At 37.2% G+C, this 12,140-nt stretch overlaps 4 protein-coding genes across 11 annotated transcripts; 2 read left to right on the plus strand and 2 right to left on the minus strand.

Annotated features, from left to right (window-relative positions):
• Nucleotides 1–2,295: 2,295 nt before the first annotated feature.
• LOC124301539 (TATA box-binding protein-associated factor RNA polymerase I subunit B) lies at nt 2,296–6,183 on the minus strand. 2 transcript variants are annotated; one of them, XM_046756703.1, is made up of 9 exons: nt 5,777–6,183; nt 5,542–5,629; nt 5,228–5,432; nt 4,982–5,111; nt 4,768–4,904; nt 4,459–4,674; nt 4,173–4,402; nt 3,882–4,074; nt 2,296–2,842 (listed from the first exon to the last, which is right to left on the minus strand). In XM_046756703.1, the coding sequence occupies exons 1-9, from the start codon at nt 5,861–5,863 to the stop codon at nt 2,383–2,385; spliced, it is 1,746 nt and encodes a 581-aa protein (XP_046612659.1). In that variant the 5' UTR covers nt 5,864–6,183; the 3' UTR covers nt 2,296–2,382. The 2 variants fall into 2 exon arrangements, with proteins under 2 accessions (XP_046612659.1, XP_046612661.1); XM_046756705.1 differs by having other exon boundaries at nt 2,625–2,846; nt 5,777–6,179.
• LOC124301545 (isoaspartyl peptidase/L-asparaginase-like) lies at nt 2,877–3,610 on the minus strand. Its single transcript, XM_046756725.1, has 2 exons — nt 3,285–3,610; nt 2,877–3,216 (listed from the first exon to the last, which is right to left on the minus strand). Exons 1-2 carry the CDS (start codon nt 3,595–3,597, stop codon nt 2,906–2,908), a joined length of 624 nt encoding a protein of 207 aa, XP_046612681.1. The 5' UTR covers nt 3,598–3,610; the 3' UTR covers nt 2,877–2,905.
• Nucleotides 6,184–6,372: 189 nt separating the features above from the next.
• On the plus strand, nt 6,373–10,988 carry LOC124301540 (calcium uptake protein 1 homolog, mitochondrial). 7 transcript variants are annotated; one of them, XM_046756710.1, is made up of 12 exons: nt 6,373–6,444; nt 6,750–7,019; nt 7,112–7,256; nt 8,360–8,525; nt 8,968–9,005; nt 9,114–9,228; nt 9,339–9,499; nt 9,567–9,683; nt 9,776–9,900; nt 9,972–10,099; nt 10,186–10,275; nt 10,350–10,988. In XM_046756710.1, the coding sequence occupies exons 2-12, from the start codon at nt 6,766–6,768 to the stop codon at nt 10,502–10,504; spliced, it is 1,494 nt and encodes a 497-aa protein (XP_046612666.1). In that variant the 5' UTR covers nt 6,373–6,444; nt 6,750–6,765; the 3' UTR covers nt 10,505–10,988. The 7 variants fall into 7 exon arrangements, with proteins under 7 accessions (XP_046612666.1, XP_046612667.1, XP_046612664.1 ...); XM_046756711.1 differs by having other exon boundaries at nt 6,414–6,489; XM_046756708.1 differs by lacking the exon at nt 6,373–6,444 and adding an exon at nt 6,451–6,677.
• Nucleotides 10,989–11,114: 126 nt separating this feature from the next.
• On the plus strand, nt 11,115–12,116 carry LOC124301546 (uncharacterized). Its single transcript, XM_046756726.1, has 4 exons — nt 11,115–11,300; nt 11,456–11,540; nt 11,628–11,751; nt 11,844–12,116. The coding sequence occupies exons 1-4, from the start codon at nt 11,183–11,185 to the stop codon at nt 11,928–11,930; spliced, it is 414 nt and encodes a 137-aa protein (XP_046612682.1). The 5' UTR covers nt 11,115–11,182; the 3' UTR covers nt 11,931–12,116.
• The last annotated feature ends 24 nt before the right edge of the window (nt 12,117–12,140 follow it).

Consider the following 12,140-nt stretch of genomic DNA (forward strand, 5'->3'; position numbering starts at 1 on the left):
CTCACCGGAGTAATTAGAGAACCTTGATTATCCGAATTAATTGGGACCGAGCCTAGTACGGATAACCGAAATGCAATTTTTATCCTAAGGTTGGGTGATATATACAAAACAAATTTAAGTCGACAAACAGTCCGTACTAAAAATCTAAATACGTATTAATCCTCCTTCAAACACCGAACGCTTATTTTTTACTTTCGTTTTATATAGTCGTCTATTGTCAATTGACAAACGGCTAAGCCACATTTTTTAGCGACCAGCAATGTATATTTAGCACAAAAAATGCACTTTTTGAGCCGACGTTCGGATAATTGAAGTTCTACTGTACACCGATCACTACCGATCACTCATGCCGCTTGCTGGGAAAAAATTGGAATACATAATTCGGACTTTTGATAGAAAGAATAAACAAAGATATTGATTGAAAATGATTTCTCTTATTTTTAATCTACCTTCTTCGCTCCATCTCTCTCTTTCTCTTCTCCTCATACCACGTTTTGTATTTACAAGTACAAAAATGTGTATTCTTTTTGAGAATGCTACATACCTATATTTACATAAGATCGTAATAAAATCTAACAATTGGTCATTATTGGCTAAGAGCGGAACATTTTTGAAATAATCAACTTTGTTTTACCCTATGTTCACCATTTCTTTCTACACTGACGGATTTTTTCCCCTCTGCCTTTAGCACTGTGCAAATTTTTCTCAATGTTATCGGGTCTTAGGAGATGGGCAAAGTATGTCTCTATCAAGCATACCTGCTCGTACAAGTCTTCCGTTGACATTTCAACAACATCCGAGCACTCGTTTAACAACCATTGAAAACTTACCGGCAATTCCGTTTCGAAATGATCAAAATTTTTAGGCTTCACTCGACTGAAGACACAGTGATACATCCAGTAATCTTTCGAGGGTATGAACAACTTTTCCGAGGAGTCCAAATCACTTTCTGAAACACCCGACGTTTCAAAGCTCTGAAATCCTCTTACTTTGGATGGAACATGACCAATCCCAACGCTTTTTGACTCGTGACTTTGCATTTTTGGTAATACACCTCTCGGTGATTTACAAGTTGCTGATTTTTTTATAGCTCTGGGTGAATTCTCTTGAACGAATCTGCCCTTACAATCGCGTACGAGGTCTTCCGTTTTTTTAGACATTGATTCTAATTTTTCTACTCTAATACTCTCTTCGTCGGGACAATCATAACTACCGTTTGTGTTAACAAAACCGTAAAGATTTAAATTATACTTCTCACTAAATGTTTTCTCGGTTTCTTGCTCACAATTATCTACAGATTCGTTATCGCTGTCTGAATACCGGTCAGAAGGGATGAGTAACTTTCCATCGTGTGTAACGTCTCGAAATCCAAAGTCCAGATCAAACTCGTCAATTTGTTGAAGACCAGAACTTGTTACATACTTTCGCTCGTAGGAATGTCTTCTATGACTGTTGGTTGCTACCATTGCTTGTACACTGTCGTAATAAGATTGATTTACTCTACTCAGTCGGAATGCTTGCGAATTTTGCTTCTCTAAATAAAAAGATAAATCTTCACTTTTCTCCACATGCTTCTCTTTCTCTACACTGCAACTCGTCACTGTAACAGACTTGTTCAACTCGGCCAAGCTTGGGAGTCTTTGTTTCTCGAACTGGGATACCAGTTTATGCACGAAATGGAGTCTGCAATTTACAATCCGCAGCCCGATTCCGAATTCAGCGGCAATTTTAACGATTCTGTAAAAAAAAGTAATCGACGTTGGCACAAGTTTTGTTTTAACCCTCCTTGCTCGCGTTTCATGCCTACTTACTTTTCGAGTTTAGTCATGTAGTAAACTTTAGTATTACTGAAATTGCATCTCAATATATCGGGAAAATCGTACATAGGATGTTGTAAAAGTTGCTCTAGGTACGAATGTTGTGGAGTAGAAGATGGTGCAAATATATCAGCGTCTTTGGAGTATTGACTGTTTTCTCCTAGTTTGGTAATGCATTGTTCCATAGCATTGGCTAGCTCTCTGGGAATAGCATTTTTATAGTCTGTAATCTCAGGTTTTTCCTCTCTCCTCGAGAGCGCAGATTTTATGAAGTTCACGTATACCCCAGTGTCTCTGAACGCATCTGAATCGTTCTTAAATTTAGTTGGAAAATGTTTGCTCATCAAAACATTGCGCCGGCATTCTATGTACCGCTGCCACTCCCCGAAGCTGAACAACTTTGGATTCAGTTCATCTTCAGCCATTGCTTTGCTGTAACCAAAATAGAATTAATGAAAACTTTAATGGATGTAATGTTAAGCGTTTCAGCAAGAATACACGAGAACATGACCAGATGCTAAATCTTTCAATAAACAATCGCATGATTTAAAACGATTTATTTCCTTCATTTGCATCTACATGGCAACCTGCTGTCTGGATCAAAATACTTTACAGTTTTTCGTTCGTTTGGTTTAGCCCCGAATGTAACAACATTTTTTTTTGCTACAGCATAGGGCATTCTCGGCGTGGAGAAATGCACCCCCCAACAACCATTTTTTTTTAGAACAATTCCGCCGGATGAGCAATTAGTTTCGTGATACATTGCATCGATATTGAGCTTCAAAGTATCCTCAGGACAGGAACCTGCCGTTACTTCCTCTACGATTTTCCTGGACAGTCCGAGCTTAGCAATAGTTTCTCCATGACCAGTCATTGAGCAGCCAGCTAAATTGTTCGCAAATGTTCCACAGCCAAGAAACGGCGAATCACCTATCCTCCCAACCATTTTTCCATTCAATCCACCCGTTGTTGTGCCTGCTGCCATCGACTGTCCGTCCCATGCTACGCAGCCAGTGGTCCCCCAGCTTTCTAGCAGACATGACCATGTTTTATTTAACATGTAGAGCAAGCGAGTTGACCGTCCATATTCAGTGATTACTTTTCAATAAATCGGCACTTTGAACATCTTCGACATCGTATTTCAGGTCCTGACTACAATTATTAGATAAATGCAGAGCCAAAATGGCCTTTGGCGAAACCATATTGCCTCCCGAAATCCAATGCATATCTGTACACCTCGACAACTTCTTAGCACCATCCCCGACCAAAATAGTGTTTGGGTAATTCTCAAGGACAAACTTAGCTAAACTGATTGGATGTTCGATATCTGATACTGCTGCGACGGAACCGATCTCAAATCTATTCCCATCCATGATACTTGCATCCATTTGAACATCGCCTTAGTCAAAGAAATGCAATTTATATTAAACTCGTGTAACCAGGCCAGAATGAAAGTTAGCTACAAACCTAGCTGGTTCAAGACCGAACCATATCCACAGTTAAAAAATTCGTCACACTCCAGCCACCACAAAGCAGCTTCGACCGCGTCAAGAGCATTTCCACCATCCATCATTTTTTTGTAACCACGACAGACTGCTTTTTTACAACCATCAAGCTTTTCGCACATCACCGTATCGCTGCACTGTCCGCAACCGCCGTGTACAATTATACAACACTTTTTCTTTAAATCTGACATCTCAATTGCTGGTTCACAAATGGATGTGGCTAAACTTTCCACCAAAGGCTTGCAATGAGGATTGCACAGTTTATAGGTTGGCATATTGTTGAAAGATTTTTTTTTTAATTTTGATATTTTGTTAAAACAAATTATTTTGCAAAGCTTACAGAAATTTTGAGTTTAATTTATAGATTGTCTTAATATCTAATCAACAACATTTTTTAAACGAAAACAACATGATTTTGGTGATCAGAATATAATAAAAATTGACTGATCATATTTCCATGGCTTATGTGATGATTTTAATCATGTTAGTACATCGGCGCTTCCATTACTATTGGTGTATTATACTTTTAATTTGAATTATACTCCTCTCTTTATCTTACCTGTTGATTTTTTCAGCTATCCTGCTTATCTCATACTCTGTAATTCCGTCCATTCCAAGAAGAATCTTTAGCACAACTATAATAAATGCCATTGCCCGTCCTTCATAGTTTGGGATCAAAGAATCAGAATGGGTAAAAACCATCGTTGGAGCAGAAAGGGCGACCAGCCTTTTAGTGTAAATGAGAATTCCCTCTGAAAGGACGAGTAAAATATATATTTTAAACAGTGATGCATACCACTAGATTTACAAATAGACTGACACTGATCCTACAACTTGCTCGGTTGCTTACTTGGTAAATTCAGATCCGTGCAGTAACGCTGAATTAACGGTGGAAAGTCGGGACAACTCATTTCAGAGACAAATAAAAACTTGGCCATCTCTGCGCAAGTTCTCCGCATACCTTTATGCGTTATCTCATTGCTCTGAGTTAAAAACTTTACATCGCTTTCGGTTAAAGCAATTTCTGCCGGTAACAAATGGTCAAGTCTGTAATAAGACAGGTGGCCTTCTCTACTGTACCTGAAGACATAAGTTTATATATCGTCCGTTGTTACAATGAACAATTCCAAACTCACCTTAACATGTCTGCTAAGTGTATACTCTGATCGTGAATTCTCAGAGCCAAATATAGGATGGCCCAAAGTTTCATTGGCGTTATAACGTACGGACCAGTCCGATACTTCGTTGTTACATGCGTTTGCTGATACTTCACTCTCTGTGCTCTAGGAAGCTTCTTGGACAATTGCTTAACCCTCTTAGCCTCGCTTTTTGCATGCTTGCTGTACTTTAGTCTGTGAAATGAATCGTTATTTAGCTATATTCCAGCGAATGCTGATAGAATCATGAATCGATAAACGGCTTTCTTGGTGAAGAGAAAAGCATACTTCTCTACAGAGACGGACGACTGACTACCACCTGATCGGATACTGGCTAAACTCTGGCTAACAAGGCTGAGAGCATCACTTTCCGAGCCAGTTTGTGAAGACACTAATCTTTCATATTCCGCCTTGTAAAGTAGCCTCTAGAATTTCAAAAAGAATTATGACAATCGACTTGAGAAATAAGTTTTTACTATACTGAGAAACTTTGAGTCATTACCTTGTGTTTGGAAAGCTCTCTATTGGAACTACCTTCACTCAGTTGACTTGAGATGATGGAAGATGCGCTACTTGCTCTGCTACGCTTGCGTTTGCGCGACTTCAACTTTCCATATATAATATCAGCATCCCTGAAAACACAGAAACAATGTGGATCATTTTGGGAATTTTTTTAAGCTATTAAAATATTTACTTTCAAATGCAGTATAGATATTCTAGGATATTCACCAGCATTTCACACGCGTACCTTTTGTGATATCTTCGGGCAAGTTTGGGCACTTTGCGACAAGTTTTAGATGTAAAAGCCACTTCTACTTTCCCCAAGTAGAATGCCCACAATTGGAGGACTGTAAGTTTAATATCTGAGGATGCACCCAGCTCGATCAACTCGTCCGTTAAACCAATTAGCACAAAATTGTACAGTTCCCACGTCGACCACTGAGCGCTTTGGTCTGTGCAATAATAAAAGAAATGCATTACATGTATATGCGATCTAATTCTTTAATTCTAATGAATTTACAGCTGCTTATTTCAATTTTTTCATTTTCATTGATTGTTCACCTGTTTTCTCGGAATTGTCATTGGCTATTTTACGTTGCGTTACGCGTATTCCTTCGAAACGTTGCTCTAGGATTGCTTCTCTTCTTTCCTGAAATTCAATTGACGTATATTGAGTACAGATGTCATATTTCTATAATGGCAAATCAAGGGTTTCGTCATGTGGGTGCGAGTTAATCATGTACGCCGTTTTGTTTGATTCTATACAATGTCTAGGTTATGTGGCAAAAAATCAAACCTCGTTTTGTGTTTGGCATTCACTGCAGAAATAAAAACCCGCTTCTTTGTAAAATACCGTACCACGGCAAACCTTGCAATTGTCCATCGCGTTGATCACGTTTTACTTGCAATAATTACTAAAGTATTAGAAGTCAAAACCACGTGCGTCGCACCCGGCACGATTCATTCGCAGTTCCGTACACGTTGTACATAGGCACTGATCTGAATAGTGCATAAAGATCGGTATCTGAAATCCAAGGTGTGCTAAGCCCAGCTTTTCGTAGCCAACCAATAGAAAAGTTCCGCCAGTTAACGTCACAACAAGTGGTCAATTCAAAACTGTTGAAAGATTTAGAGGTAGGTTAGAATCGTTTGTCACGCATAAGACCATGGAGACTAGAGCATTAGACGTAACAAATGTGATCCGTGACCCGCCACATTTATTTATACGTTTATCTCAACGGTTCATCAATGTGTAGTTGGTGTTATGTTGTATATAAGGTCAGGGATCAGTCATGTAATTTCACTTTTTACATTTCCGACTATCCAAGCATTCTGATTGATTGGCTATGCTTTGCAATACCAATCAAAATGGTTGGATGGTGGGAAATGTGGAAGGCGAGGTGTTTCGAAAGGTTTCTCTCTGTTTCGAATAGGGTTCTGCATCGTGGTTCTGCAAGCCAGCAGGTTAGCAATATTCTGCATATCGTCGATCGTTATTTTGGCCATAAGGTTGGTAGTGGATGAAGACAGCTGATGCGGGAATGACACCTTGCCTGTGAAATGAAACACTGCTGTGAAATATTTGCTTGATAACCAATAAACCAGCGGATTGTAGGTCGATAAAACTTGATAACACCAAAATCGATTTTGACATCATATTTATAAACTATACTGCGTTATCGTTCCTCGGTTCTCTGGTTGTTTTCATTTCACCTCATTTATAATCAGTTACACAGGATGCAATATTCTTATATCTCTTCATTTTACAGATCAGAATAAACGAGAATGTCTATTCTCAGGCTGATGAATTCGTCGGTGGGACGTTGTGGCGTCCAAAAACTTTCACGTTATGCCTTTTCCTCATTTCATCAGCCAACGCAGACTCAAATATGCCAGAGTCAAATGCGCGACATCAACCTCACCCATCAAAGATGGTATAGAAATTTTGGCCACAAAAAGGATCCAATTCCATGGCTAAAGTCATTTTGGATGGCGTTTCTGACATTTGGATTCATAGGATTCGCAATTGATTGGGGGTAGTAAGGGAATGCGAATTTTTTTCCAATCTTTAACCATTGATAGACAGGATTTTTACATCCTTGATTCTTACGTCTTCTTTGCGATATTACAGCTTCAGTACTCCCAAGATGCCGAAGGTGGATGCTGCCGAAGCTTTGACTGAGAATAATGAGAGCACAAGTATTGAACAGGGTGGACAAGAAGATCAGAAAAAGAAAAAACATAAGCGGGAAAAAGTTGGTTTCAGAGATCGTAAGGTATAGGATACAACTCTATTAGGGGGGGGATTACATATTCGACTCCACGACAAAGCTGGAATTATATGGACATTTTTGAAACAATATATTAATTCAAATTCTCAAGTAAAAGTGTATTTTATCAACTTTTTTTTCTTCACCAATTATCAATTAGGTTTAATTTTGTTGTTCAATCGTCTAATCCTTTTATAAATGGATATTAAGACCGACGCTGAAATGTATTGCAGATAATAGAATACGAGAATAGGATGCGTGCCTATTCAACTCCAGATAAGATATTTCGATACTTTGCAACAGTAAGAGTTACTAGTCAAGAAGGCACTGAAGTCTACATGACTCCGGACGATTTTCTCAGAGCCATTACACCCGGCATGAAACAACCGGATGGTAACATCGAAAAACAACAGTTTGAAAATCTTATTATTGACACAACTTCGAACTGTGTTCGAGTGACGATTAGATATCTCTCTCTCTCTCTCTCTCTTTCTTCTTTTTCTCGAGCCATGGTTTTCAATTTCCCTCAACACAATGTTGCGTACTCAAAGATAACAAGAAAGGTGTTCTGCAATGATACACAATAACCCTGTAAAGTGATATATAATTGTCATTTGGAACAACAAAACGGTGCATTCAATGATCAATGCTCATCTATGTCTTGCATTGAGATACTGAACCACTTTTTAAGCTCATTCTTGCTCTATAATATACTAACAGTACCAAGAAATGCATTAACCACACTATTGCAACACTTATACTTGATATACTACGCTCTTTTCAATGATCGGTATCACATACCTACCACTTCCTTTCAGCAGCTAGATAACTTGCAGATAATGCTTCAGGTGAATTGAGTCATTTCACTTCAATGCCTTTGTGGAAAGTAGAATAATAATGCATCTGCGAATAAAAAAAAATATGTAACTTCTATTTGACGATAGCTTCTTTGTATTAAAATTTTTATTTTTACTTTTGAAATGACACTGTAATCATCCTTTGTCTAACGCAAATTTTTGTACTCAAAGGTATACGTTATCTGTAAATGATAATCACGTTTAAAAAATATGTCCTATTCATTAAAATCAAGTCGTATTGTTAATGAACAGATTATTGAATATGAAAACCGCATGAGGCATTTTTCTACACCTGATAAGGTCTTTCGGTATTTTGCTACCCTCCAAGTAACAAATCCAGCCAACGATGCTCACGAGGTGTTTATGACCCCTGACGATTTCCTAAGGTCAATGACACCCGGCCTTAAGCAACCCGATGGTAATTAACAAGTTATTGTTCATTACCGTTTCCACAATTTATACTTCTTTTTATTTTTGCGTATTCTAAGATTGCGGGAAAAAACGATCTGTACCATTTGTTCGATCGAACAAAATGTTTTTCACCTCACCGTTATATACACTGTAGGCTGACCTGAATTTTATTTTACCTCCTTGAATATAATTCTTTTTCCTTGCACGTTACTTAGAAAAAGAATGTTAAAAATGCTATTACAATTCTTTTTATCAATTTGTCAAGAGAATTTCTTTGGTGCTTATGTTACCTTAGATCATGGGGACCTTCGATTTGTATAAAATTTCAATGTCTGCATGAACACCGCTTATCAGCATTAACATCTCTAATAATAAGCTTTAATATATGTAATTATTCAATCTACACTCTGGTCTTGTATCCTCAAAAGCATTATGGCATCATGTTTCAGGCCTGGGGTTAGATCAGTATAAACGTTACGACCCTAAGGTACGTTATGAAGTTTTGAACTGATGATAGAGAATATTTATTAACAAAGTAAAATCCCTTCAAATTTTCCTCTGAATAATAAACTGAGATATCGATTACTGTTCTCAGAATATTCATACGAAATTAGAACTGGAATTGGATGAGGACAGTATTTTTTATAAACTGGGAAGTGCTGGGCTCATTACATTTTCCGATTACATATTTCTCCTAACAGTGCTATCAAGTGAGTACTATCGGCATTACTTGTAACGATGATTTGATCACCTCACGATTATTCAGACGCGTATCTAGGAAAATGTAAAGTTGTAAACTTCTATCATATTTTACTCGCAGCTTCGAGACGTCATTTTGAAATAGCCTTCCGGATGTTTGATCTTAACGGAGATGGTGATGTTGATTCAGAGGAGTTTGGAAAAGTTGCGACATTAATTCGCCAGCAGACCAGCATTGGCAATCGTCACAGAGACCACGCAAATACCGGCAATACATTCAAGGTAACGAATGGAACATGAATGTTCAGCAGTAATTGTTATTCTCATATCGTTCTGGTTCTTGACACAGGGTGTAAACTCTGCATTGACGACGTACTTCTTTGGTCCTAACATGAAGCAAAAGTTGACGATAGAAAAGTTTTTGGATTTTCAGCAACAGCTGCAGAAAGAAATTCTCAGTCTCGAGGTATTTGGAACAATTTCTTCTTCGCTAAACGGTCGCGCAAATTCATCAATGAAAGCAGCTGCTCGTTGACTTTATCCTTTCTTTACTTACAGTTTGAGCGTAGAAATCCTGATGAGAATGGTAATATTTCCGAGGTAGATTTTACTGAATTACTTTTGGCATACGCAGGCTACCCGGAAAAGAAAAAAGCACGGATGCTGAAACGAGTTAAAAAAACGTATGTATCAATTATACTAATTTCATAATGATTTTGCTGTTGAAAATCAATTAAACCTTGATGTATCTTAGTTTCAGAGAGAATCCCAAGGGCGTAAGTAAGGAAGACTATCTAAGCTTTTTCCATTTTTTGAACAACATTAACGACGTTGATACCGCTTTGACATTTTATCACATAGCTGGAGCATCGATAGATCAAGGTATGAAAATTTGTTTATCACATCAAATTTTGTAAATTGATTGTAAATAGATCACATCCCGGAGTGACTAATCTCCTAAATTTTAGCAACGTTGAAACACGTCGCAAAGACGGTTGCCCACGTCGACTTGAGTGATCATGTTATACAGGTTGTCTACACGATATTCGATGAAAACAGTGAGTAACGGAGTCGCAAAATTAAAGATAAAACCTTGCATAAGTTTAATTGTTTTCTTTTCCCCCCTATTCAGTGGATGGTCAGCTTAGCAATCGAGAATTTGTGGCAGTGATGAAAAATAGGCTTCTACGTGGCTTGGAAAAGCCAAAAGATACCGGCTTTGTTAAGTTGATTCAATCAATGGTTAAATGCGCCAAGAACACCCATCCAGTATTGTTTGAAAAATAGTTTGAAATCCTTGCAATTAGATATTTCAAAAGTTTAAAAATGAATTTGCTTTATTAGCCCACCATAAAGAGTCGCAAAGTGAGTGCGAAAAGATTGTTGAAATATTATGTGTAATGTTAATAACGACTTTGTATATGATGACTAACCGGGTCTGACAGTGAAAACTATCACAAATATGATATTTTGAAACTATTTGTAGGTAAATTTTCACTTAGAGTTTGTGAATTTAATTTTAATTTGCTTAAAAATATATTTATAAAGTTTTTTTTTTATGATTGTATTTATTCACTGAATTTTCTGTGTACTTTATATAATGAATTCATACGTATATATAATTAAGAGTTAAGTTCGGGAGTTATTGTTCTTTTTATAATGCAACACACAAATGATCAAATCACACATTATTATGTACTCCATGAATGCAAAATGTGATATTATAAAATATATTGTCAGGACTCTCTAAGACCCAGTTTCAGAAGATCAATTTCTTGTTGAATTACTTTCCTTACTTTCATAAGCACACATATACAAAGTGGCATAGCCTTTCACAATAACGGGCCTAGTAGAGCATGTTATACAAAAACTTAGTGCTATGAGTCAAGAAAAATACCTTAGATTTATTCTGACTTTGGTCCGGAACAGATCTCTCAATTTATCCCAGTAAATTTTACTTACAAAATGCAAATCGTTGAAAAATCTGTGTGTATTTACTTGATAATTTTCATTTTCAACACCAAAATTCGAATTAGTGGCAAACCTATTGCTGAAGATGATCCGGATGAAGTTGATCCATCAGGTAGCATGATAACTATGTGACGTATTTGGTGATCAGTAATAACAATATCTTTCCACAACTGTAAAAGTCAATTGAGAAAAACTTATTCAGAATACTAGCAAGTTATATACATTAGAAACGAGCATGTATAGTAAAGATAAAAAAATGCAAAACAGATATGGATGCGGTGCAGAAAGGAGCAGCTGTTGAGATGCCAAGAAACGCAATCGCTTATCTTCTACAAAAAGGCCAATTCTTTCAGTAAGTTTTCTTCACCTATTTCACAATAAATATGTTTCTTGGATTGTCAGACTAATCGTAAGGGATTGAACAAATCGATCGGTGTAGAGACATTTTTTCCGAACAACCAACTCCAAATAAAATAGAATTTGGACATGTTTGTGAGAATCCGCGTGAATGGGAACAGCGATTTGAGCAGAAGGACTTGAAGAATAATCGTCATCAGGGAAAAGTGAGAGTTAATTGATGAGTATTAAAAAAGCGTACTTGATTAGTCACCGAAAATCGTGTTGTATCATATATTTTTTTTTTTCATAACTGCAGGTGAGATGGGGAAACACGAATGGCGGTTACGGAGAACACTATTGGGATTTAAACCATGCCGGAGGAACCAGTGAGGAGGACAAGTAATGGCACAATTATTAGATTAGTCGATTCGTAAATTATAACTCCAATGCTATACTGAATATAATTCCTTTTCGTGTTACTATTGACTTGAAGTAATTATATGTACATACATATAATAGTAGTAGTATACTACTTTTCTCAAAGATGCGACGTTAAAGCAAATGCAAATAATGAAAACTGATGGAGGAAGATGTGCGTATTTTGAAAAAATAA

Source organism: Neodiprion virginianus, chromosome 3, assembly GCF_021901495.1.
Source record: "Neodiprion virginianus isolate iyNeoVirg1 chromosome 3, iyNeoVirg1.1, whole genome shotgun sequence".
NCBI classification, from domain to species: Eukaryota; Metazoa; Arthropoda; class Insecta; order Hymenoptera; family Diprionidae; genus Neodiprion; species Neodiprion virginianus.

What these genes read in the sequence shown, in the direction of transcription:
- LOC124301545 (XM_046756725.1), bottom strand. Translation starts at nt 3,597, where the DNA reads ATGCCAACCTATAAACTGTGCAATCCTCATTGCAAGCCTTTGGTGGAA. An exon ending in TTCGGTCTTGAACCAGCTAG is followed by an intron (nt 3,217 to 3,284) that starts GTTTGTAGCTAA and finishes TCTTTGACTAAG; the next exon opens with GCGATGTTCAAATGGATGCA.
- LOC124301539 (XM_046756703.1), bottom strand. Translation starts at nt 5,863, where the DNA reads ATGGACAATTGCAAGGTTTGCCGTGGTACGGTATTTTACAAAGAAGCG. An exon ending in CACTTAGCAGACATGTTAAG is followed by an intron (nt 4,403 to 4,458) that starts GTGAGTTTGGAA and finishes TTATGTCTTCAG; the next exon opens with GTACAGTAGAGAAGGCCACC. An exon ending in ATAGCTGAAAAAATCAACAG is followed by an intron (nt 2,843 to 3,881) that starts GTAAGATAAAGA and finishes TCTGCTAGAAAG; the next exon opens with CTGGGGGACCACTGGCTGCG.
- LOC124301540 (XM_046756710.1), top strand. Translation starts at nt 6,766, where the DNA reads ATGTCTATTCTCAGGCTGATGAATTCGTCGGTGGGACGTTGTGGCGTC. An exon ending in ATACCGGCAATACATTCAAG is followed by an intron (nt 9,500 to 9,566) that starts GTAACGAATGGA and finishes TTCTTGACACAG; the next exon opens with GGTGTAAACTCTGCATTGAC. An exon ending in TGGAGCATCGATAGATCAAG is followed by an intron (nt 10,100 to 10,185) that starts GTATGAAAATTT and finishes CCTAAATTTTAG; the next exon opens with CAACGTTGAAACACGTCGCA.
- LOC124301546 (XM_046756726.1), top strand. Translation starts at nt 11,183, where the DNA reads ATGCAAATCGTTGAAAAATCTGTGTGTATTTACTTGATAATTTTCATT. An exon ending in CAAAAAGGCCAATTCTTTCA is followed by an intron (nt 11,541 to 11,627) that starts GTAAGTTTTCTT and finishes CGATCGGTGTAG; the next exon opens with AGACATTTTTTCCGAACAAC. An exon ending in ATAATCGTCATCAGGGAAAA is followed by an intron (nt 11,752 to 11,843) that starts GTGAGAGTTAAT and finishes TCATAACTGCAG; the next exon opens with GTGAGATGGGGAAACACGAA.